Source organism: Trachemys scripta, chromosome 14, assembly GCF_013100865.1.
Source record: "Trachemys scripta elegans isolate TJP31775 chromosome 14, CAS_Tse_1.0, whole genome shotgun sequence".
NCBI lineage: Eukaryota > Metazoa > Chordata > Testudines > Emydidae > Trachemys > Trachemys scripta.
Window position 1 is genome coordinate 9,603,106 of NC_048311.1, and position 23,778 is coordinate 9,626,883.

Here is a 23,778-nt window from a genome sequence, read left to right on the forward strand (position 1 = left end):
CTTGTTCTTTCAGTACTTACCAGACATCCCTTTGAACGGCTAGCCACCTGCTCCATGTCCTGCCTTTCCATGAAGGTTGCCTTCCTAGTCACTATCACATCAACCAGAAGGGTAAGCGATCTGGGGGCTCTCATAGCAGATTTGTCTTATACCACATTTCATAAGGAAGTTTCTCTTCATCTCCATCTGAAATTCATCCCTAAGGTAATTTCTGAGTTTCACATGGATCAACCTATTCATTTACCAGTATTCTTTCCAAAACCTCATGCTTTTGATGACAAGAGAAAACTTCACATTCTCAATATCTGATGGACTTTGATATTCTATCTGTAGAGAACTAAACCAATTAGAAAGATGCCTAGACTAGGACACCTTAGCAGAGCAATCCAAAGAACAAGCATTATCTCCTCAGAGACTCTCTAAGTGATCTCCAGCTTCATCATTCTTTGTTACCAGCTGGTGCATATTCCTCCCCACAATGGCAAGAGTCCACTTCACTGGAGCACAAGTGACTTCTGCAGCATGACTTCGAGATGTACCTTCATTGGACATATGTAGGGCAGCTACATGAAGCTCTATTCATACTTTGACGAAACTTTACACAGTATTCCAGATCTCTTTTGCAGCTGCAACTGTGGGGACAGCAGTATTACATATATCTGTACTATCTGCATCCTCGCACCCCCTTCTGTTTGACTATTGCTTACCAATCGCCCACATATAGAATACATATAGGGACCACGCATCTTGAAGAACCTCCAGTTATAGATAAGGAACCTCCATTTCTTCTTCAAGTGCTGGTCCCTATCTGTTTTCTACTACTACTACTGTACTCTTCTGCTGTGGACCATGATTGCATTCGCAGTAAGAGGAGGAACTGGAGAAGTGGCAGTCTGCACTGCCCCATATACCCTCGGGTTAGAGCACAAGGAGAATAACTTTGCATGTGCCGACCAATGGATACTACTTACTATAAATCTCTGGACTCAGGCACATATTGTGCATATGTACCCACGTATGAATACACAGGGACTACACATCTTGAAGTACTTCCAATTACAGGTAAGTAACCTCCATTTTTCTTTGCCACCTCACAGCACTGGTTCAGCCTGTCTGGCATCCTGTCTCCGTTTGTGGCCAATCCCTGATGCTTCGGAGAAAGGCAAAAAATAATTCCAACCCAGAATACATCTGGCCAATTGTGCATGAGGAAAAAAATTCCTTCCTGACCCCTGCAGGCAACTGGCTGAAGCCCTGAAGCCTGAGATGTGACTATAGTCATCTTAATGCAGAGCTCCAAGTGTTCTGAGCATGGTGAAAGCAATGTAGGCAATGCTGTTCTCTCCACTGTCCATGAAGGAAGGGGATGAGCAGGAGGACTCATCGATACACAGATTCTAAGGCCAGAAGGCACCACCATGACCAGACAGGCCATAGTATTTCTTCTAGAAGCTGGATTAAAGCATATCATTTTTAATTTCAAGGTTGAATTTGTTGAAATTCCAGCAATTTGATATTGTTATCCTTTGTTGTCAAGACTGAAAAGCCCCCTGTTCTCAGATCTTTTTTTCCATATGTCAGTACCTATACACAGTGATCAAGTCACCTTTCAGTCTTCTCTTTGATATGCTGAATAAGTAGAGCTTTTTCTTAAGCCTCACATTGTAAGGCTTATGTGTTTTCCAGCTCCTGGGTCTTTTTTGTGGCCATCCTTTGAATTTTCTGCAGTATTTCCACATCCTTTTTGAAGTGCAAACAACAGAACTAAGCACAATATTCTTGCAGTTGTCTTTCCAATGCTGTGTACCCAGTGAAGATCACTTCCCTATTTCTACTTGATATTCCAAGGATTGCATTAGCCCTGTTTGACACAGTATTGCACTTAGAGCTAATATTGAGGCAATTATCTGATTTCTGAGGCACTGCTTTCCAAGACAGAATCAACCATCTTGTAGGTATAATCTGAATTCTTTGTACTTGTTTTTAGCGGTATTAAAACTTTTTTGTTTTGTTTTATTTGCGTTGTAACCATTTAACCAAGTGATCTACATCACTCTGTAACAACATCCCATTCTGCTGCCCCACCAATCTTTGTGTCATCTGCAAACTTTACCTACAAAGGTTTCGTATCATCAGATCGCTGATAAAAATACTAATATTGGACAAAGAACTGATCCCTGGGGGGCCACATTCAAAACAGCCCCCATTCATTGATATCTCCCCTTTAACTACATTCTGAGATCTGTCAGTGAGACAGCTGTTAATCCATTTTATGTCTGCCCCGTTAGATACATACAGTGCAAGTTTTTAATCAAAATGTCATGTGGTACTAAGTCAAATGCCTTGGCGAAATCCAAATATACTGTATCAACACAGTTACCTTTTTCATCCAGACCTATAATCTTTATTGTCTTCACCTTCTCATTTCATTGATTCCTTTGGCTTCCCATATCAGTTGCCTACATTTTTAACTTGTAGCTTATATTCATTACCATTTACTTCCCCTTCTTTCTGCCCTTTATGTATTAGTTTTGTTATATTTTATCGCTGCTTCCACACTTACTTTTAAACAGGATAGCTCATTGACCAGCGTAACTTTTTTTTTTTTGTCTGTGTAATCATGACTTTTGGGGCATCCAGTAGGAGCACTTATCACAATGGGATCCTGGTCCATGATGGAGGCTCCTAGGTGCTATGATAATACAAATAATAAGTCATAATAATAATGTCCTTGAAAAACAGCATGGTTTATATTTCTTGCTGCTAAATTACATTAAAATACAGGTTAAAAAGCACTCCATGGTTGTCTAGCATTATTCTTCCCTGTTAAATTTAAATAATTTTTTTTAAAAATAAATGATAAATTGTTGCTTTAGTTGTCACAGGAATGTCATGCAATTTTGAATAGTCCATGAGATAATCTCTTTATGAAAATGTGGTCCACACTTTGAAAACATGCACATCCCAGTCTGTGCAGTTGAGGTATGACTCTCCTGGGAATATTGGGTTCAGTGCAGGGCAACTTGTTACCAGAAAGACACTAACAAATAGATGGGAATTTAGAGAGAGCAGCAAAAACAATGAGGGAGCTAGAAGCGCTGACTTGTTAGAAAGATAAGAAGAGCTTAATGTTGGTCCTTGACTGTTAAGAGGATGAAGAGGAATTTGGCTGCTGGGATGGGTTAATTCCTCTTGGCAAAGGCAGGAGTGATCATGGCCCAGGATATTCTCTCCCTATCTTTTTCTGTTCTCCATATGTTCACTGTTCCTGTTCACCTGGAACAGAATTGGATAAAGAACCCAAACTAAACACAGATCTGAACTCACGTTTCCAAATGAGTCCCCTTCTCTGAAGGCCTTAGCAACAAGCTCAAAATGTCATCTCTTGCACATCATTTTTTCAGTGCTTGGAATATAACATCTATGAGCATTGGGATTGATATAGGTAGTTTTTCACATTTACTTGGAAGTACATTTTCTATCTACAGTATGTGTTAGTGCATCAGGCATGATTTCTGATTTCCAAAGAGAATTTTAAAAATAACAATGAAAACATTTTCAAACTAACCTTCCACCTTGGTTCTCTGCCTGAGCAATCTGATTGACTGGCAGTGGGGATCGACGCGTGACAGGCAGGGCATTTCACGCAGTCTTCAACCTGCAAACCTATGAGAGCTTAATCCCCTAAGCACCATGAAGCCAATGGAAAGTTTCCCAGTGACTGCATGGGCTTTGGAACAGGCCCTTGTTGCCAAGATATGTCTCTAACTACAAGGAGAGCTTTATAGGCCCCCTTCCACCACTGTGTACTGAGCTGTACACATCTCATTGGCTAACAGATTGGTTTTATCCCCTTTCTCTGATCTTTCGGTTCTGTAACTGATAAATAAGCATTTGGTTGCAATTTTGATCTCTGTGTTGAAATGGGAATGGTTTCTAGCTTTACCCTTGTAATAAAATCTGTGAGAGAGCCTACTTGGCATTTTACTAGCTCAGTAAAAGAAAACGCAGTCAGAGTTTTCTCACCAGGGTGACCTGCAAAGGGGGAAGATGGGTTTGTGCCCGTTTCTCTTCTCTGTGGTGTGTAATTCTACTGGAGTTTTACACATTTGGGTCCTGGCTACCCTGTTTTGGGATGTCAGCAGGACTAATAGCAACATGATCTCCCAAGCACCTGGAAGTGAGTTCTGGGCAACTGATAGCAAAGGGATTTGTAATCAGATAATGTAAAACCCATTTTTTGGTTTGGCTTTTTGTTAACAGCCATTTAACAGCCCGACAGACAGCTGGGAGGAAACAATTGTGCGCAATGCACGTTGGCACCCCCAACAGAGGGATGAGCAAGTGCTCATTTCCGCTCTCTCACTCTCCAAGGAGTCCTCCTGCAAACACAAGGAAGGCCAGATTTGATAGCAGGGAGAATTTCTGAGGTTACAAAACCTCAAATAATAAAACAATAAAACCACTTAAAGGCCACCTTTCTGCAAGCAAAGGGAGACCGAGCCCCATTGTATTTCCTTTGCAGGTCACCTTGGAGTCTAGTCTTCAGTACAATGGTCAGGACTATGTTCACTGAACTGTCCCTCCTGTGGGGCTGGATGTCTGCCTTAGAGAATTTGCTGGGGGCACGCGGGGCTTTGTCCCTGGGTACCGAGATATCGTTTATGTTTGCAGAAGTGCACTCATTCCTTCCTGTGCTGCATACTGCTTGACTGTGGTTCCTCTTCTGTTTCAGCCTGAAAGGATAGACCCCAGTGCATCCAGACAAGGCTATGATGTCCGCTCAGATGTCTGGAGCTTGGGAATTACGTTGGTATGTGAGTGCTTTCAACTATTCTGTGGGACAAGTATTTTCTATTGGGCAGCTTTATGGGCTCGTTTTAGACAATATTAGTGTTGACCAACTTTCTAAAGCAGGGGTGGCCAACCTGTGGCTCCGGAGCCACATGCGGCACTTCAGAAGTTAATATGCGGCTCCCTGTGTGAGCAGGGTCTTGGGGGGCCATGCCCCTTTGCACTCCGAGATGGAAATAGACACCTCCCAGTAGTTAAATAATTGGTTAATTCCCTGTACTGATGATGGCTTTCCTGAATCCTTAAAGTCCACACTTAGCTATGGAACAGAAATAATAACTTGCATCATAAAGATAAGAGAGCATGAGGAAGGGCTTGGATCTTGAATGCTGTTTTCCCTTTGTGGCATGCTAGAGGGTCGTGACATCAGGTGTGCCTAAATAACCCACATAACAGCCCTGGCTTTGGGTGGACCTTTATTACTCAGAAAGTTTCAACCAGTTCTTGATCCCACCCATTGGCCCCTCTCTGGTTAACCACATTACTGCAGTGTCTGCATCAATGACTTTGGAGAGCACTATTTCATTCCACAGGAGGGTGGAGCTGGTGACATAGGGAGTGAATAGTATAGTAAGAAGCAACCAGAATTTGCTGACCCTATCTGTAGAATGAGCTACTATTAACATGCTCTCTTCCCCTCCTCAGGTTGGGTAAAATGTTCATGCAGCCAACTGTCTCTAGGGCACTAAGAAGCTGGGGCTCATGTAAGGGAGGGTGTCTCACTCTCGCTCTCCCCCACCCTGTGTGTTCCTTGGGCATCTGGGGATGACATTTGCCTACCCTGTTTGAAGGAGCTCTTTGTGTTACTCATACTAACCCAGCCTGCGCTGTTGCTGTCTCTGCAGTATGAGCTGGCCACAGGGCGATTCCCCTATCCCAAATGGAACAGTGTATTTGATCAGCTGACACAAGTAGTAAAAGGAGACCCACCACAGCTGAGTAACTCAGAGGAGAGGGAATTCTCCCCAAGTTTCATCAACTTTGTCAACTTGTGGTAAGTGTTTCCTGCTTTAAAGGTTTGGAACAGACTAGCCACGTGAATGGTTTGCAGCTGGCTGAAATCAAGCTCCCAGCATTTTTTCAAATTGATTTAACTTACGTGGAGTATTTTAGGTCTGCAAAATTAGAGTGACTCCAGGAGCTGTACAGTAAAACCAATGTGTAATATTGAATTAAGAACGAAAGATGAGCCAGCCTGATTATCCCTCCCCGTGCCAAAGGAGCTGGCAGTTGAACACATGCACCCGACGCTCTCCCAGCTTTATAAATCCCACTGCACCCGACATCCCCTTGGGTTGGGTCCGCCACATGGTTACAACTGGCTGCCTGCAGCGGAACACGCAGCAGAGATAGGCAAGGGCTAGAGAAGCACAGCCCTGGGAGCGATTGCCACAGCCTGTGTGTCATGCACTAGCTGTCTCTATGTCCTTAACACAGTCATTTGTCCTGCTCTGACCAGTGCTGGTCACCTGCTCTAGAGGGTCCAGGTGAGGCTCCCAAGCTCTCCCTGTAAGTCCTGTTCTGTAGGCTGACATGGCAGGCTGGAGCTCTGCTAGGGCTCTGGGTTCGTAGCAAACATCATGCAACCCAAAAGAAAATCCCCTCTGACCTCGGCTATGCTGCATAAGGAGACACTGTCTGTATTGCTGCATTTACCATCTTAGGGCAAAGAAGAAATGTGCAGGGGAGTGTCCACAGCAGCCTTTAAACAATCCATTAACTCAGGCCCAGAAGAATAGTGTAGACAGTGCCCCGTGGGGGTCTCCCCACTCCTCGCCCCCAGGGCTCTGTCTTCAGTCCCCTGGTCTTGTTGAGTTTCCCTCCCAGACTCGCTCCCATGTTCTGTTGTGGGAATTGCTTTGCTTTGTTGAGGATTTTGCTGCCACCTGCTGGTCCCTTGCGTGACTGTGCCAGTTTCAGTTGGCGATTGAAGGGTCCATGTGGGGTGGGACATCTGTTCTCTCCGATCCACTCTGCCAGTAGGGTGACCCTGGTGCTCCCAGCATGGCCCCGGTGGACATTGTATATGTACAGACTGGGGGTTGGTTGCAGCCCCTCCCGGCCAGCCATGGAGCAGTTCTCCTGGGCCAGGGGTTGTGGATTTGGCAGCTCTTCTTTCACACACATCTCTGCAGGCCCCATTTGCCCTCACTGTGGCAGGGTGAGTGTTTAGTGCTGTTGCTCTGTAGTGTCTTTGCAGGGCTTAGTGGCATCTTTCCAGCCCTTTGGGCGTATGTGGGTTAAGAATGGTGCCCAAGGTGGCCTGCCCAATATGCCTCCCGAAGAAATGGCTCTTGTGCCCAGCTGCCCTTTGTGGCAGCGCTCCGCACATAGAAACGGATGCCCTGCCTTTATTTCAGCTGAGCATGCTCTGTTAGGGCTCTGGACATGGCGCAGGGGCTCTGCGCATTGCGTTCTCACATCACACACATGGGCAAATTTGCCCCGGCATCCCTGGCCCTGGAGCTGGCAGACACCTCTTGTGCAGCTTGGAGCCCAGCTGTGCAGTGTCTCCCTGGGTGCCAGCAGGCAGGGGCAAATGGGGATGGGGGAAGCAAGCCATGGTGGCATTAGAGGATCTGCTCCTGTGCCCCTTGGCTCCCTCTCCCTTCCTGCCAGCCTGGGAGACAGCATCAGGAGAAGCTTGGGGTGTCCCTCCCCACAAACCCTGCAGCTTCCAATGGCTGCAGCTTCTCTCTTTCAGGAATAGGAGGTTGGGGGACGGGGAGGGGGCAGGAGGCTGTGGCGGAAGGTGTATGGGGTGAATCAATCAGTAGGGTCGGGTGCAGCTGGGGATCTCAAGGAACATGGTGGGTACGTCCTCCTGCCCTGTGTTGGAGGGAGGATGCTGTGGGCCAGACATAGTCTGTCTGACTGGGGTGCCAGGATGGTGGAGGAGGGGGACAGGAGATGCAAGTTCATGGGGGATAGATCCAACAGTGGCTATTAGCTAAGATGGTCAGGGATGCAACCCCATGCTCTGGGTGTCCCTAAACCTTGGACTGCCAGAAGCTGGGACTGGATGACTCGCTACATTGCCCTGTTCTGTTCGTTCCCTCTGAAGCATCTGGCACTGGCCACTGTCAGAAGACAGGCTACTGGAGGGACATTTGGCCTGACCCAGTATGGCTGTTCTTATGTCCCTAAGCCTTATGTCCCTAAGCTGTCTCCTCCGATGTGTGTGCAGCTGATGGGGCTGGGCACAAATAATCAGTGGTACTAACACACTGCTGCTCCCTTTGGGAGGAAGCACATCAGAGCTACAGGAGCCCGCAGCCTCACAGCCTGTGCAGCTCCTCATGCCAGTGCCTGTGCCCAGCCTGGGTACACAGGCTGGAGGAGTGGATATGGCCCAAAATGCATCAACCCTCCCCCAGCCCAGGACATGTGCCTCCTTTCCTGGAGGCCTTCGTCCTTCCTCCCTTCACTTGTGTGTTTGTTTATTTTTAAGCCAAGGAAATGTAATTGTAAAATAAAATAGTGACTGCAGGGCAGAGCCTCTGAACAGTGCACCCGGCCAGGGACAGAGCCCCGTGGTGCTGAGTAGGCTGTAGCACGCACCAGGGGCAAAATGCTCTGTGCAAAGCTGAGAACCCACAGTTGGTTTGTCTTTCCGATCTGGCCTGGTTAGTCACTGCCTATGTTCTTCTTGTGCTTTGACTACATCCTTGCACAGTGACCTTCCAGCCCTGGCCTCTGCTTGTCCACAAGCACACCCAGCCTGCCCAGGGACACCAGATGCTGCTTCCTGCCATTGTGCCCCACCCCCGCCCCAATGGGGGAGATGATGGCTCTGAGCAGTCAATCCTTCAGGGTGCTGGGGTCTGGGAGGTGGACACAGGTGATCTAGGAACTGTGTCGAGTTCACTGGTCAGCCTCCAAATGGCTCTTGGAGAGCATTGACGTTGGGCCACATTGGCACCCCTGGCCCAGTTAAAAACTCTTTACACCATCGGCATCCTCTGGAGCTGCCCCGAGCCCTAGTCTGGGGGGATGGAGGGTGGTTGCTATAAAGTGTAACAAGGCTGTGTCCCTAGCAAGTGCAGGGTTCATTGTCCTCTGACTAGCTGCTGAGGCTCTGGCTCTGTGCACATACTGACCTTCCCAGCTTGCAGGATCTATGGAACCGCCTTGTGTGGGCGACTGGAGCAGGTCACTGGCCTCATATTTGTGTGTCTGGGATAAGCCTCTGCAATAGGAGCCTGAGTGTCTCTACAGTGAGTGCAGTGGGGGTTGTGGCAGAGCTGCCCTGATTTCACCCTGGGATTAACTGCTCACATAGCCCTGGTCTACACTGTAAATGTATGTTGGTATAACTATGTGGCTCGGGTGTGGATTAGGTATACCAACCGAATCCCTGGTGTAGACAGCTCTATGTCGCTTCTCCCATCAACACAGCTCCCACCTCTCGGGGAGGTGGATCAGAAGCTCTCCCGTCGGTGTAGGTATCTTTACTAAGCACGACAGTGGCGCAGCTGCACTGGTGCAGTGCTTTAAGTGTGGACAAGCCCTGACTACATGCTTCCCCCGCTGTGGAAAGGAGGCAAGTTCAAGCGTAGGGGCAAATTCTTAGACTTTGGACAATAGTCTGGTGGTGAGTGGGGCTATCAGCATAGCTAGCCAGGTCATGGGCTCGGGATCTACGCAATGGGTTCAGTTTTGTGTCCCATACACAGCAAATGTTTAATCTCTTTGGCACATGTTTACAAATCCGCCTTTTCCTAATCCTTTTTCTGATCTTTTTAGCCTTACAAAGGACGAATCCAAAAGGCCAAAGTATAAAGAGCTTCTGGTGAGTGTGGAGGTGTTTGAGTGGGCGGGCTGACGGGAGGGAATGATTGCAACTGTTCTGTATTGCCTGATATCAAACAGTGGGATCAAGGCTAGACGTTTATGTATGAAAGTGCTGTTTTCTTGGGTGATCAGTACAGTGTGGTCTCTACACTCTCAGGGAGCTATCTCCTTAAATGCCATTATCCATCCTTCTGCGTGGAACACTGCGCTGCCCGAGGAGCTGCATGAAATAGGCTTACAGCTCCTGTAGCCGCTACAGGGATTTCCTCCTCTCACGTTTGAAGCACAAGATGGCTTCCAGGTGGCATGTCCACCCAGGACTTGGCATCCTGTGGCAAAAAAGCCCCTGCACCCCGGGCACTGCCAGAGTGACAGCTTTTCCATAAAGAAGCATGGATCCAAGGCCCTGGCTCAGAACGGTATTTAAGCACGTGCCTAACTTTAGCCAATTGTAATTAAAGTCAGTAAGAAGTCCCCCTGCTAGGCTCGTGCTTACATGCCAGGGTGAATCAGGGCCTAAATTCTGAATAAATCCATAAATAGGTCCGCTTAAGTGCCAAGTTAAAAAGTCCCCTAGAGAATGGTTTGTGCTCCCCCTGGTGGTTGTGCAGCAGCAGTTCACTAACCTGCCAGTCCTAGGGAGTTCATTGCAGGCTGATGCACAAAGAAGCTGGAGATGGTGAAACTTTAGTTCAATAAAACTTGTGTAAATGTCTGCTCAGTTTTAAATCCTGGGCGATAATCAACATTTGCCATAATAGGAGTGTTAGAAGCAAACCAGCACCCCCTTTCAGGTTAGTGGTGTCAACGCTCTGCCAATTATCATATTATAGCAAATCAGCGAACTGAACTCAGATTAGACTGAATTAACGCTGAACTGTACCCAGGTTCAAACAGAAATGTACCCCCCCAAATACCACCCTGGCCTGTGATCCTCAGATCTCTGAGCTCAGCTGGCTCAGGTGCATGGCTGGGAGACACTGTCAGGTATCAAATAGTCACAGTGCGTTCAGTGCTCTGCAGCCCTCAGGCTCTGCCCCAAGGACAGTGCAGTCACAAGGCTGCACACTGTGGGAGGAAAGTATTGTTACCTAAAGTCTTGTCTGCTCCACCATTAATTCATGTTGGGGGAACCTGCTAAAACCCCGGGTTCTCTTAACATGGCTGTACCATGATTTGGGGATGTGTGCACAGCAAACCAAATCACAGCTGCTACAAGTAGATTCTTCTCCATGAGGTAATTGGAGAGCAGGCAGTTCTCTCCCCCAAGGGAAGCTCAAGTTGCTGCAGGAAGGGCTGCAGATGACTCAGGAGGTGGCTGAGCCAGTGCTGAGCCACGATTCCTGAAGTACTGCCCAGCAGTGTTTGGGGCAGTGGCTGCTGGAAACTCCATCTCCAGATGGCAAGTCTGGCATTGAAAGTCACTAAAGTTCCCATGCAGGTTTTCAGGAGGTGGGGATGGTGCCATGCCCCCAGTCCCATTTGGCTAATTAAATTTTTCTGGAATTCCCTCATCAATTTCATGTGACTGTGTCATCCATGTCACTCCTTGGTCTGCCCAGTGCTGCTGAGCAGTCTAGGGTCTGCAAGGGTGAGGAGCACAGGGACTAATGGAGATCCCAATCAGTGCTGGGTGCTGTACAGACTATCCCTTCCCACAGAACTCTCAGTCTCATCATGTTGTTAGTCACTGGTCCCCCTGCAACACTGTGTTTGCTATAGGCCGCAGGGCCGTCTGGATAGAGCACTGGACTGGGACTCAGGAGATCTGGGTTCTATTCCCAACTCTACTTCTGGCCTGTTGGGTGACCTTGGGCAAGTCACTGCCCTGTTCTGTGCCTCAGTTTCCCCATCTGTAAAGTGGAACTAATACTGACCTTTTTCGTAAAGCATTTTGAGATCGTATGGAGATACCAGGATTAGGTATTACAGTAGAAAGTCCAAGTTACAAACACCAGATTTATGAACTGACCAGTCAACCACACACCTCATTTGGATCTGGAAGTACGCAATCAGACAGAAGCAGAGACCAAAAAAAAAAAAAAAAAAGCAAACAGTACAGTACTGTGTTCAATGTAAACTTCTAAAAAGATAAAGGGAAAGTTGAAAAAAAAAGATTTGACAAGGTAAGGAAACTTTCTGTGCTTGTTTCACTTAAATTAAGATGGTTAAAAGCAGCATTTTTCTTCTGCAAGTAAAGTTCCAACGCTGTATTAAGTCAATGTTCAGTTGTTAATTTTTAAAAGAACCATAACGTTTTGTTCAGAGTTATGAAGAACCTCCATTCCTGAGGTGTTGGGAACTCTGAGATTCGACTGTATTATTATTATTATTATTATTATTATTCCCACTTCACTACTTCTGAGTCAGGATTTCCCAACCCCTGACAACATCTCATTGTAAGTTACCCTGGAAACATATTATAATTAATTATATTGTGGGTTTAAGAAATGGAGTTCCCTTCCTTTAAATGGCATCAGAGCAGGCTGTACCTGGAGTCCTATGATGTCACCCTCCAGCCCCCAGTGTATCTGGGAGCAGGCGAATCCCTGTGCTGTATCAGTTTCTACTGGGGCCTCATTTTTATGTCACAAAAGTGAAACTAACTTCCTTGTTCCCTTTTTGGCTTCCAGAAACATCCCTTCATTCTGATGTACGAAGAGCGCACGGTGGATGTGGCCTGTTATGTCTGCAAAATCCTGGATCAGATGCCAACAAGTCCCAGCTCTCCGATGTATGTCGATTGACACTGCTGCTTCATCCAACTCTAGAGAAAGGGCGGAGAGAAAACAAGCTGTAAAGAATTTTCCTCACATATTGCAGTGTTTTTAATGCTCGCCCAGACACCATGTGCAATAATATTGGTGTTCTTTCCATCCTGTCTGTATACTATTGTCACATATAAAGTGCATCCCTGTAATACCTGATCACACAGTGTTAGTGTTGGTCAAAGAGAGACCTCGTCTTGCTCTTTTGTGGACATATTCATGAAATGTGGAAATAAGTACATTTATTTGTTGACCGTGATTGGATAGCACCTAAAATTCATTTCTAGACTCAAAACTTGGAGACTTCTCAGCGGCTACTGGAAAGATTTTTCTCTCAAACTCTTCCAATTATTGTTTCAAGTAATAATAATAATAATAAAAAAGTTAGGCGTTGTTTGTCTGAACATAATGAGACTTTGCCTGGAGGAAGAAGAACTTGCATAACCAACAAGATACTTTGCCTCCTGGAGTTGGAAAGGCAAAGGAGGATTTTATTCTTCACAAAGTGCAATAGATTTACTGTTATGAAATTCTGTTGCTTTACAGTCATAGTGTATTTTTTGGGGACAGTGCTCAGCTGAACTTCCTGTTAAAGAGAGATCATGTTAAATATAGCAAATATGTCTTTACCAAAAATATGTTGCATTGAAAGAGGCTAACATTAAAATATTCAGAGATGAGACATAATGTATTCTTCTCTCCTTTACCAAGCCAGCCACTCTTCATTATAACTAGGTGTCCTGTAAATTGTTACCTGCTAAGATAAGACCTTTGACCTGAAAAATTATTAAACTACTCGATTGAATTTAACCCGCTTGTGACCTGATTTATAGCTGCACGATGCTCACTAGCTGGCTTTGCTTTTACTCCAAAAAGTGCAGTGTATAGACTCTACAACTGTTTTTGATAAGCCACAATTTAATCAATCTCGTGATTATTCAGTAAATATTTATAGTTCCTCTCCTGTTCCAAAACCATAATCTAGCACCTTCGACCACCAGGCACTCCTTCTTATCAATCTAGTATCTGTCATAAGACCAAATCTCTCTGGCTTTGCTTCCAGCCACCTGTATCCAGGACTAGGACTCAGAGCCCTTCTCCTCCAACTTGACCGTGGCTATTATACATACTGCTGCAAATAGTATGTTCTGTTTAGTTTGTCTGATACTTCATTCATTTTTTCCTGTGTAAGTTCAACCTCTTCTGTGATTCTGAGTGGCCCTAATTGTTGTATTCAGGTCTGAATTGCACTTGAATTGTTCAGTGCACACTGGAGGTCTGGGTACCCTGGAAATCAGCGTGGTCTTTTAGCATCCAAGATGTGCTGTTCTGGCCAACAGTTAAACTCTAGAGCTGGTCAGAATTTTTGAAATTTGGTCTCTTTTTAAAAAATGACAAATTTCATGAAAACATTTAGATTTTTTCAAAATGTTTCATTTTTCAGAAATCGATCAATTGTAAATGACAAACTAGTGCCTGTGGCTGGGCCTGGAAAAGAGTTCCCAGTTTTCATTTTGTAATTTTCAACTGGTTGGCCTAGCCACTTAGTGGGATTTTCTCAAAATCAGAATGTTCCATTTTCATAAACAGTGCTTGGAAAAATTGGAAAACAAAACCTGGAGGGTTAGAAACATAATGGGAAAAGCTGCCGCATTGCCGGAATTCTTGTGGAATGTTTCCCCACTTTTCAGCCAGCTCTACCAAACACAGAGGCTATGTCAAGACAGCTGCTAAACAGCACCCAACCCCTATGCCCTCCATGTATTCTCAGCTGAGAAAGGACAGAGCAAAGTCTGTGACCAAACAGGAGCACTATACTATTGCCCTTGACTCACAGCACTTCTCCAGATTTTTCAGTGATGTCTTCGTGTGTGGCCTTGAGGCAAGGCTCTGTTCCTAGCTTGCCCATGTTAGCTGTCCTGAGCAATTGCTTTTGGATACTGCCGAGCCTTCACAGCCAGACATGTTGGGCTTGCTTCTCTAGGGCACTGAGTGTCTTCAACTTCTACTGAAGTCTATATGAAATCAGGGTTCTGAGCCCCTCACAGGCTCCGGCCCATTGTGTATTGTATTCCTGAAGCCTCTGTCTGTCATGTGTGGCCATAACATCATGCGGGGGCGAAAGTTTTGCCTGTCTATGCTGGCAAAGACAAAACCAAATTCTCTTAACCAATGACTCGGTTCCCTACACCTTCAATTAATCAGATAAGACTAACTCGAAAGTATTAGCCATGCAAAATACCAAGAGAGCAAAACATGCTGTCATCTAATCCTGTCCTGGCATCACTATGGTAACAAATTTCCCTCTGGACCCTCACACTGGGAAATTTCCACCTGCTCACTTGGCAAATCACAGTATCCATAGCCATCCCCTGCAAGCACATGTCGCCTTGCTCCCTACCCCAAACCCATCCCACCATTGTTAGCAGTATCGCCAAGTTTCCATTCAGTCCATGGGAAATGGAAATTAGATGCTTTGAATTCCCAGTGTCAAAGCCAGGTTCGAAATGTGCAGTGGCATGGATGGCTGTACAGAAAGGCAAATCTAGTGTATTATTCATAGGTTGTTATAAACTATTAAGGTGCAGCATTTATTACAATGTATCTTTATTTTTTAAAAAAAAAAGGTGTATAGTGTTCAGAAGCTGTGAAAATAGTGTAAGAACTGTACATTGTGAGCGCTGGTTATTTTTCTTGTACCATAGACAAATGTATAAAAATGATCACGAAGCTGATGTGCAGGGATGTTGCCTTATTGTCTGTACAATGGAGCTTGGTAACGTAAATTGCTTCAAAGAGCTCCAGAATATTTTCTCCTATATTCTGGTTTGACTTCCTCCTCTATTTAAGATATTATACATGGAATCAGAGTGTCTATGTAATAGTTCTATCCTTTTGCCTGCAGGTCAGTTGTAATAAAACTAGGATGCGACTGTGACCTTGTTATTTTTATTTTATAAGGTCAGAGACACAATGGGAAGATCCAGTAAATGCTATTGAAATACACAACCACCCTCCCCTTCAGACAGCTGTATTCTGGGGACATCGACCCATATACGATGCAGCCTTTGTTTCTAAATCTGTTGTCAAATAAAAATCAAGTGTCCAAGGGCTCCCCTGCTCTCTCTTCCTTCACCTTCTGCGGCGGCAGGGGCTCAGCTGGTCTGGCAGTTGCTGTGTGCTGTCAGCTGCTGCTCTAAGGCTTTGGTGGAGCAAACTAGACAGTTGTCCCTATTTGCTGCCCCACAAACCATGTTGCTGTCTTAAGGCACTGCATGCCTTTCCCAGGACGGCAGAGGGTCAGGCCTTTGCTATAGATCACCACTAAAGTATTGTTGTCCCTTTGGATCAAGCAATTAGCCAATATTTGGGGCCTTGCCAGGTTCTTTCTGTTTGGAGCAGAGGTTGGTAATATGAGTCAGGTCTATTCTTTGGTGCAATCCTGTACAAAGAATGTATGGAAAGTCCTGTTTCCCTGAATGCTGTAGGAACAAACAATAGCAGGCAGTTTCCTTGCTCAGACATGCCTTTCCAGCATGTTCCATGACCCAGAAGCTCTGCTTGTTTCTCAGTGTCTGCTCGATGTGTCCTGGCTTTCCCTTTCACAGACAGTTTGCCCAACATTCCTTTAGCCCCTGCATTTGCACCAGTCCCAGGAAAACCCCTCTTTTTCTCCTTGCATTAATTCTTGCTCAGGCCTTGACATGTGGCCCAGTGCCTTGGGCAGTGTCTCCTGTTATTGTTATTTTTCAGCTATTGTTATGTAAAAGAGGCTTAATGGCTCCTTCCATTTAACCATAATGAAGGGTGCATAGCACATCCATTGGCATTAACCATATTTTTACTTAGCTATCCATCCAGAAACAAGAGATTCTTACACTTCTTGGTGGGCCAGTGCAAGATACTTTCCTTTGGACTTTCAGTGGCCATAAGGGTCTTTGCAAAGGTCATGGGGATAGTAGAAGCACACTTCTGTAAACAACTCTACAATATATTTCCCTACCTCTACGACTGGCTCCTCAAAGATTGAATGTATCCGGAAGTACAGAGGGTGACCACCACTCTACTACACTCATGGCAGTCCTTGACACATCAAGTAAACTCAGAAAACTCTACTTGCCTCTTTCCAGTCCAGTCACTCACATCTGTTTCTTGGCCTACATTTGCAGAACAGCAGGGCTGAACCAATCATCCCAACCTGGCATCCTTCCATCTGGCAGCCTGGTTTTTGGAAGGGCAATGAACATTGAAGGGCCTTGCTCAACGGAGGTCCAATTCATATTGCTCAATAGTAGGAAAACTTCTACACGGAAGTGTTATGCTGCCAAGTGGAAGTGGATCTCCGTGTGATGCCAGCAGCATCATTTTCCCCAGAGGAACCTGGGATTCCTCACATCCAGGATTAGCTGCTGTCATTAAAATCATCTCATTAAAGGTACATCTAGCTGCTATGAATCCTTTTCACCCTCTGGTAGAGAACGGTTCAGATTTTCCCCATCCCACAACAGTGAGGCTCTTAAAAGGCAACACTGGATCATTTCAGACAATATCAGCACCTATGCCTACCTGGGACTGACCCTAGGACTATCAGCACCTATGAACCTGCCATCTGAATCCTTGGCCTCCTGGTCCCTCTTGCACTAATCAGTGAATGTGGCCTTTCTGCCAGGGATAAGATCAGCCAGGTGAGTGCGTGAGCTCAGACCCCTTCTGGCAGAGCCGCCTTATAACATCTTCCACAAAGACAAGGGATCTCTGAGATCGCACCCCAAGTTTATTCCCAAGGTTCCTTTGGATTTTCATCAACATCAGACAATCTACCTTGTATTTTACCCCAAACTGCACAACACTAGAGAGGACAGAAAACGCCACTCTCTAGATGTTCACAGAGCACTGGTCTTTTATCTAGACAGGACAAAGCCCTTTGGAAAATGCCTGAGGTTGTTTATTTCCTTTGCTGAGTGGATGAAAGGAGAAGCGATTTCTTCCCACAGGCTCTCAAAGAGGATTTCCACCTGCATGTTCTTATGCTGTCAACCAGTGGTGTTCCTCTGCTCCGATGGGTCGAGGAGCATTCTGCAGCGCTCAAGCTGTCTCAGTGGCCTGGCGACAAAGACTCTTGCTCTCGGAGGTCTATGGAGGGCGACTTGGAGCTCTGTCCGCTCCTTTACCAGCCACTAGGCTCTGATTCAGGGATTGGCTTTTTTCATTAGGTATAAAGTCTCACTTTACAGTGGAAGGCTCAAACCAGCGGTTCCCTTCCTGAACCCACAGCTTCAGGGCTAGATAATACTACTGCTTTTGAGGAGGAGGAAACCAGAGCTGGCTGTGCAGCCACATCCTGTAGGGCAGTGGTTCCCAAACTTTAACAACCTGTGAACCCCTTTCACTAAAATGTCAAGTCTCCCCTCCTAAAAATGAATATTTCCAGGGATTTTCTCCTTTACCTGTGCATAAATTATAAAAGCAGTGATCTTGGAACTATAACATTTGTTTTTATGACATGCTTATTATTCATTATTATTTATCATTACAGTATATTTATATTATGCAAATGGCAACACATCCAAGATCTCACTTTTGTAGCTTGAATAATAACTTTGAATAAGCCTGTTATAAGACAAGGCTCCTATGTTTCCTCGAGGAGTATCAGATGTGAAAGAGCATGAAGGTATTTAAGAAGCCAACTCAACGAGTTCCCCCTACACAAGCATTCAGGTCTTGAGAAGTCCAGGCAAACAACGCTCGTTACAACAAAGCTTAAACTTGTTCTTCATCATAATTTTAAAAACAACACTAGCTGCCTATTTAATTTTTAAAACAGCAAAAAATATCCACCTCCCTTTCCATTTCTTATGAGTCTTGAAGTTTAAATCTCCTCAGTGTGATAGATGTGCTTGCTTTGATCTGCTTTGCTCTTGGAAGTCCAGGGGCTCTGGGCTGCTGGCCCCATGCTGCCTGGGGTCCCTAGAGACAGCTCTGTCTCCCATTAGGGAATTTTTTCCAGAGAACCCCCTGTAACATTTCGCAAACCCCCAGGGGTTCACGAACCCCAGTTTGGGAACCACTGCTATAGGGTGAGCTGCTCTCTCTGCTGGGCAAAGTGCACATATCAGGGCTAGCCTTTAATTTACACATGCTGCTAGCAGAGAAGCAGCCAGGTGAGCACCTGGTGCGAAGAAGTCAGTTCCACTCAATGCTATGAAGCTTTTGCTAGTTCAACCTGAAAATATCTGTCCCATCTGAGCAGCAGCACCAGAACAGCAGGGTGAGCTGGCAGTAGCCCTCCAATCAGGGGTCCTGGTCCTCTCCCCAGAGGTCATGGAAGGGTGGGTAGATGCAGGGTGGATGCATGTGTGTGTGTTTGGAGTATGGGGCTACGTGCAAAGAGCAGGAGTAGAGGGTGTATGTATGGGAGATGTGTGTGTGTTGGGGATGTTATTCACACACCCATACTTGTTTGTAGTTCACCAAGCTGAGAGGATTCTGTTGACAAGAACTGGGTATGTGCCAGCAGGCTGTCAGTTGGGAAAGGTGTGTGTGCACTGAGACTCTGTCACCTCCGGGCTGAATCAACAGCATGCCATCATTGAACTCTGCCAGTGTCAGAGCCCTGAAAACCAGCACTGGCAAATAGCTTAAGATGTCAGAGATTCAATCCTGCAGAGTGATTTTAAAATCAAAGTGGTGCAAGTCTCAGAGTTTTCCCTGAAGGGAGTGGTGGGGCAGATTCAACCAGCTGTCACCCGTTAGCCTGTGACTGTGCCATCCCCTCAAGCCAGACTACACCAATCTCACTTTTTCTGACAGGGGTGTCTGGTCCTCGTGTCCTGCCCAGAGCAGCCTTGATTTCCCCTGCTTCCCTTTGATCCCCAAATTTGGTTCATCCCTGCTGCAAAGGCAGCCCTCGTCATGCCTTCAGCGCTCCATCCCACAAAGGGTTTCTGTGCCTGCCAAGTGATTTCTAGGGCACAGCCATCACACTCAGTAGCCTGTCACACATCTAGCAGCTAATCTCTAGCCAAGCACGTTGGGAACATTGTGTTTATACATGCCACGGCAGGGCCAGACACAGGCCAGTGCAATTAGGGTGGCTTCTGCACCTCATCCTGCAGGGCTCACTCTTATCATGCCAAGAGCAAAGGCAGAGTCCGGTGTCTGGAGCTGGATGGGCTCCCTCAGGGCAGGACTGAATTGCTCTCAGTTCTCTGTCCCCAGCCTGGTCATTTCTCCATCTTTATCAGATCTGAGACGTGGTGCTGAAAATAGGCTGAGCAGAGCTGAAAACAGCACTCGGGATGGTGGCGTCCCATAAGTCCATAGGCATCCAGCAAATGTGTATGGGCTCAACATTGTGGTATCTAGGTGGCTGCTTGCAAGTATAAATATGAGGACATGCCCCAGACCCACCCACTGATTTTTCCGATCTCATTTCAGTGTCCAGTACCTGGAAGGCTCCTTTAATTTCCATCTATTTAACTAGCCACAGAATTCAGATCTAGGCTTCAAACCAGGTGGTGAAAGGTGCAGGACTTTGCCTGGGGAAGGAGGAGTTGGTGTGTAGTGTGGATCGAGCTCTGGGTTTGAAGCCTGAGTGTGGTCTTGGCTGGGGCCCATTGCTAACAGTACCCTCTGCATGAGAGCATTTCTGGGCCTGCCCAGATCCGCACAGTTGCCAGCTGGAAGCATCCAACTCAGGCGTATAAAGGAAAACACTGCTCAGTGTCTGGCAACACCCAGGAAAATGAACAGGCCATCGGGGGCCTACTCTGGGTGTGACGACCGTGAGCTGCTGAGCCTGGGATGGTGACCAGGGTCGATAGCTCGGCTGCTCTGGTGCAGTGGAACTCGCTATGATAAGAGCAAAGCACGTCCGTGCAGGAGACAGAGCTTTCGCGGGGCTGTTCCCAGGCTGTGGAACCAACACCCCCAAACGAAGCACCAGTTCAAACCTCCCCACCTCCTACTCCAAGTGCTCAGCACACGTCTCTGAGTGGCCTCCCCTAACACCAACACAGTGATGCCTGCAGGGAGTATTTACAAAGGAGCACTAAGGAATGAATGGGTAAGGCAGGCCGCAGCGCTGTCAGCTCCACACCCAGCCATGGGGACTCATGGGGTTGGGGTAGGATGTGGGAACTCTAGGGTGAGCCAGGCTCCAGGGTAGGGTACCAGGGAGCAATGCTCAGGGCTCTGTCCACTTTTCAGTTAAGAAAGAAATGGAAAATTTCTTCGTCTTGAATGTATAAATCTGTGAGATGTCCCCAGGCCCAATGTGTTCACTTAGCCCTGTGCTCTCTACACACACGGCACGGCTGGGACAGCCCTTGTCCAGGAGCTCTCTGCTGCACATCACCTGGTAGGGGAGCTGCTGTTTCATGATCCAGGGAACTGGCGTCAGAGGGCCCATGTTTCTTGGAGGGGCGGTTATTGAGGGGACACCAGGGAAACTGGCCATGCTGGGAAGTTAGGCTGGAAGCCACTCGGCCACATGGACAAAGCAGGGCGCAGAGTTTGATAAAGTGCCACTTGTTCAACCTAACCTGCATCCAGCTTCTCTCTTTGCTAATGAAACAGCTCCTCCCACTGTTATGTTTGCCAGTTTTGGTTGGACATATTCCTGGAGGTTTCATCACATGACACAATCTTTAATTAAAGATTAATCTTTATTTCCTGGAGGCTCCAGGCCAGTCCTGGAGAGTTGGCAGGCCTGTCCACTGTAGAGATTCTGCACATGCTCTTGGAGCCATGTGTACAGATACCGTGGGCTCCCCAGTGGCCATCCCAGCTCAGCAGCCGCCCTGCTCAGGAAATGTTGGCCCCGCTAAAATCTGGGAAAATAAATAAAAACACTGTTTGGTTCTGAGTCACTTGGTTGTTTTTCCCCAGCTTTCTCCAGTGACTCACCAACCATCCCAGAATGATCTCAAGTCCAGCAGGCAGGTGGGGCATAGCGTGACCAGGCCCTACACCAGGTGCACCCCTCATGGTACAGAGCAGAGAGATGGCAGAAACGCTCGCTGAGCCCGACATTCCTAGGAAGGGCTGCTCAGAAAGGCTGTCCTGGCACCTGAGCATGTGTGTGTGTGGGAGGCATATCTCGCTTCGCCCACCCTCTTTACGGCACAGAGCTGTGAGCCATGGCTGAGGTGCACAGGTGCCTTATTTTCTTGTGCTCCTAGTTTGAATGCTACAGTTGGGTTAGACACCCTCCTATCAAAGGTGGAAGCTCTTAGAGGGTGGGGAGTGGGCATGAGCTGTCAGGGAGCACCACGACGCTCCTCGCTTGCTGTGAATGGTGTGCGGGGGGCTCTTTCCCTGCTCCGTAAAACTCCACCAGCCATTTCGGCCTACGGAAAGTGAGATGGGCTGGGGTTGTTTATTGGCTAGTAATTTCCTCCGCCACTGTGTGTTCTGCACTGGAAGGAGAAGGAGCTGCCTTGCTGCAATCCCAGCTGGAGCTACTGTTCATCTGGATAACTTTCCAGCTGCAGAAACTGTTGCAGTGTTAGGAATGGAAGAGTCATAGCACAGTGCTCCCAGCTCTCTGCAATGACTCCCTGATAGGGTGACCATACGTCCCATTTTGGCCAGGACAGTCCCTTTTTTAGGCCCGTCCTGACTTTTTTGGCAAAAGTGGGCATTTGTTCCATTTGCTCTTGCCAACTTGACTACTTGGCAAGAGCAAATGGAACAAATGCCCACTTGTGTCAAAGAAGTGGGGTGCGGAGGAACATGCTGGGGGGTGCATGGCGATGCCAGCCCTGTGCAGGTGGGGAGACAGGGCTCCAGCGGGGGGCAGGCAGGGCTCAAGTGAGCAGCGATGCCAGCCCTGTATGGGGGGGTGAGAAAGGGCAGAGCTTGGGTGAGTGACTCAGGCCCCTTGGGGAGGGGGGTGGCTTGGGTGAGTGGCTCTAGCTAGTCCCAGGTAGGGGGGTGCAAGGGGTGCTTGGGCCAGCCCTGCACGGTGTCCCGTTTTCCCTTTGAGAAATATGGTGACCCTACTCCCTGCAGACACTTGTCTTTCACTGTCAGGAGGTCTCACCCAACGATGCTGAGCACCTTCCCTTCCCCCCAGAGCTGGATGTGGCCCAGCAGAGACCAAGCGTGTTTTGGCTGCTAGGGCAGATAAGGCCCAATGGCGCTAACATGAAGTGTGATCACCCAGTGACAGCTCACAACAGAGCACACTTGGTGCATTGTGCTCTGCACACGCTTCGGCTCTGTCCCCCAGCAGTCAGGGCTGGCTCCAGGCACCAGCAAACCAAGCAGGTGCTTGGGGCAGCACATTTTCAGGGGTGGCATTCCGGGTAGGTAGGTAGGTAGGTAGGTACGTAGGTGTGTGCATGCGTGCGTGCGTGTGTGCTTGGGCAGCAAAAGCCTAGAGCCAGCCCTGGCAGCAGCAGCGTGTCCTGCACCGAGGGTGCCCTGGGGCCACTGCAGTTCGCGTCGGGGAGCAGCGTCCGCACCTTATGGCCGGGCGGGCTCCGAGCGCGGGACACTCAGGCTGGGGGCTGCCCCTCGGGGCACACGGAGCTGCCTGCAGGTGCCACAGGGCGGCTGCCCCCCAGCACCGCAGCTGGGGCTGGGCAAAGCGGCCAGAGCCGCCCAGGGACTGCGGCAGGGCAGCCAGAAGCAGCAGTAGGAGCGGGGCCATAGAGGGCGGGGTGCTGCTGTGCGGGGCCCACGTCCCGCTCTCTGGGGCTCCGCTCCCTCTGGGGCTGCCCTGCCCCGGCTCCTCAGCCCCCTGCCGGGCAGTCCCCCGACTCTGCCCTCCCCGGTCCTGGCCGGTCCTGGAGGCGGGAGCCCCGTCTGGAGGGACCCTGGGCTGAGGCGCGGCCCGGGAGCCCTGCTGCTTATCCTGACCCTGCCAGCGCTGTACTGGTTGGAGGCAAGGGGGGAGCGGGCAGAGTCAGCGCTGGTGGGGGGAAGCCCAGCGCTGGGGCGGCAGGGGGTGTGGGGGGGGGGGGGGAGAGCCCAGGGCTGAGGTTGGGGGCAGCCAAAATTTTTTTTTGCTTGGGGCAGCAAAAAACCTAGAGCCGGCCCTGCCAGCAGTCATAGTTAGTTGTAGCAGGGGAAGAGAAAGGAGCGAGGGGACAAGCACAGCAGGTTTTCTGGTGCAGGAGCTTTGCAGCTTGAGGTAAGGACCACCTGGCGTAAGTCCCAGCACCCCCTCTGGCTGGTTAAGGAGAGGTGCTGGTGAGTTTCAGCAAGGCCCCCGTTTTTTCCTGGGAGGTTGGTGGCTGCAGTAGAGAGCCCTGAGAGTGCTGGAGGATGCTCTTGGCTCTAGCAGGGGTGTGGTGTTCAGAATAGCTAGAGAGGGCTAGTGCCACAAAGGGGACTAAGAGTGAGCACTGCAGTC

The 23,778-nt window shown here is 48.0% G+C and overlaps 1 protein-coding gene across 1 annotated transcript in view; it reads left to right on the plus strand.

Annotated features, from left to right (window-relative positions):
* MAP2K4 (mitogen-activated protein kinase kinase 4) overlaps positions 1 to 15,354 on the plus strand; it is a 142,201-nt gene extending 126,847 nt beyond the window's left edge. Inside the window, exons 10-13 of the mRNA XM_034790255.1 lie at positions 4,736 to 4,813; positions 5,700 to 5,848; positions 9,601 to 9,646; positions 12,282 to 15,354. Of these exons, the coding sequence (XP_034646146.1) occupies positions 4,736 to 4,813; positions 5,700 to 5,848; positions 9,601 to 9,646; positions 12,282 to 12,395 (387 nt within the window). The 3' untranslated portion in view covers positions 12,396 to 15,354. The remainder of the gene's footprint in view (positions 1 to 4,735; positions 4,814 to 5,699; positions 5,849 to 9,600; positions 9,647 to 12,281) is intronic.
* Positions 15,355 to 23,778: the final 8,424 nt, after the last annotated feature.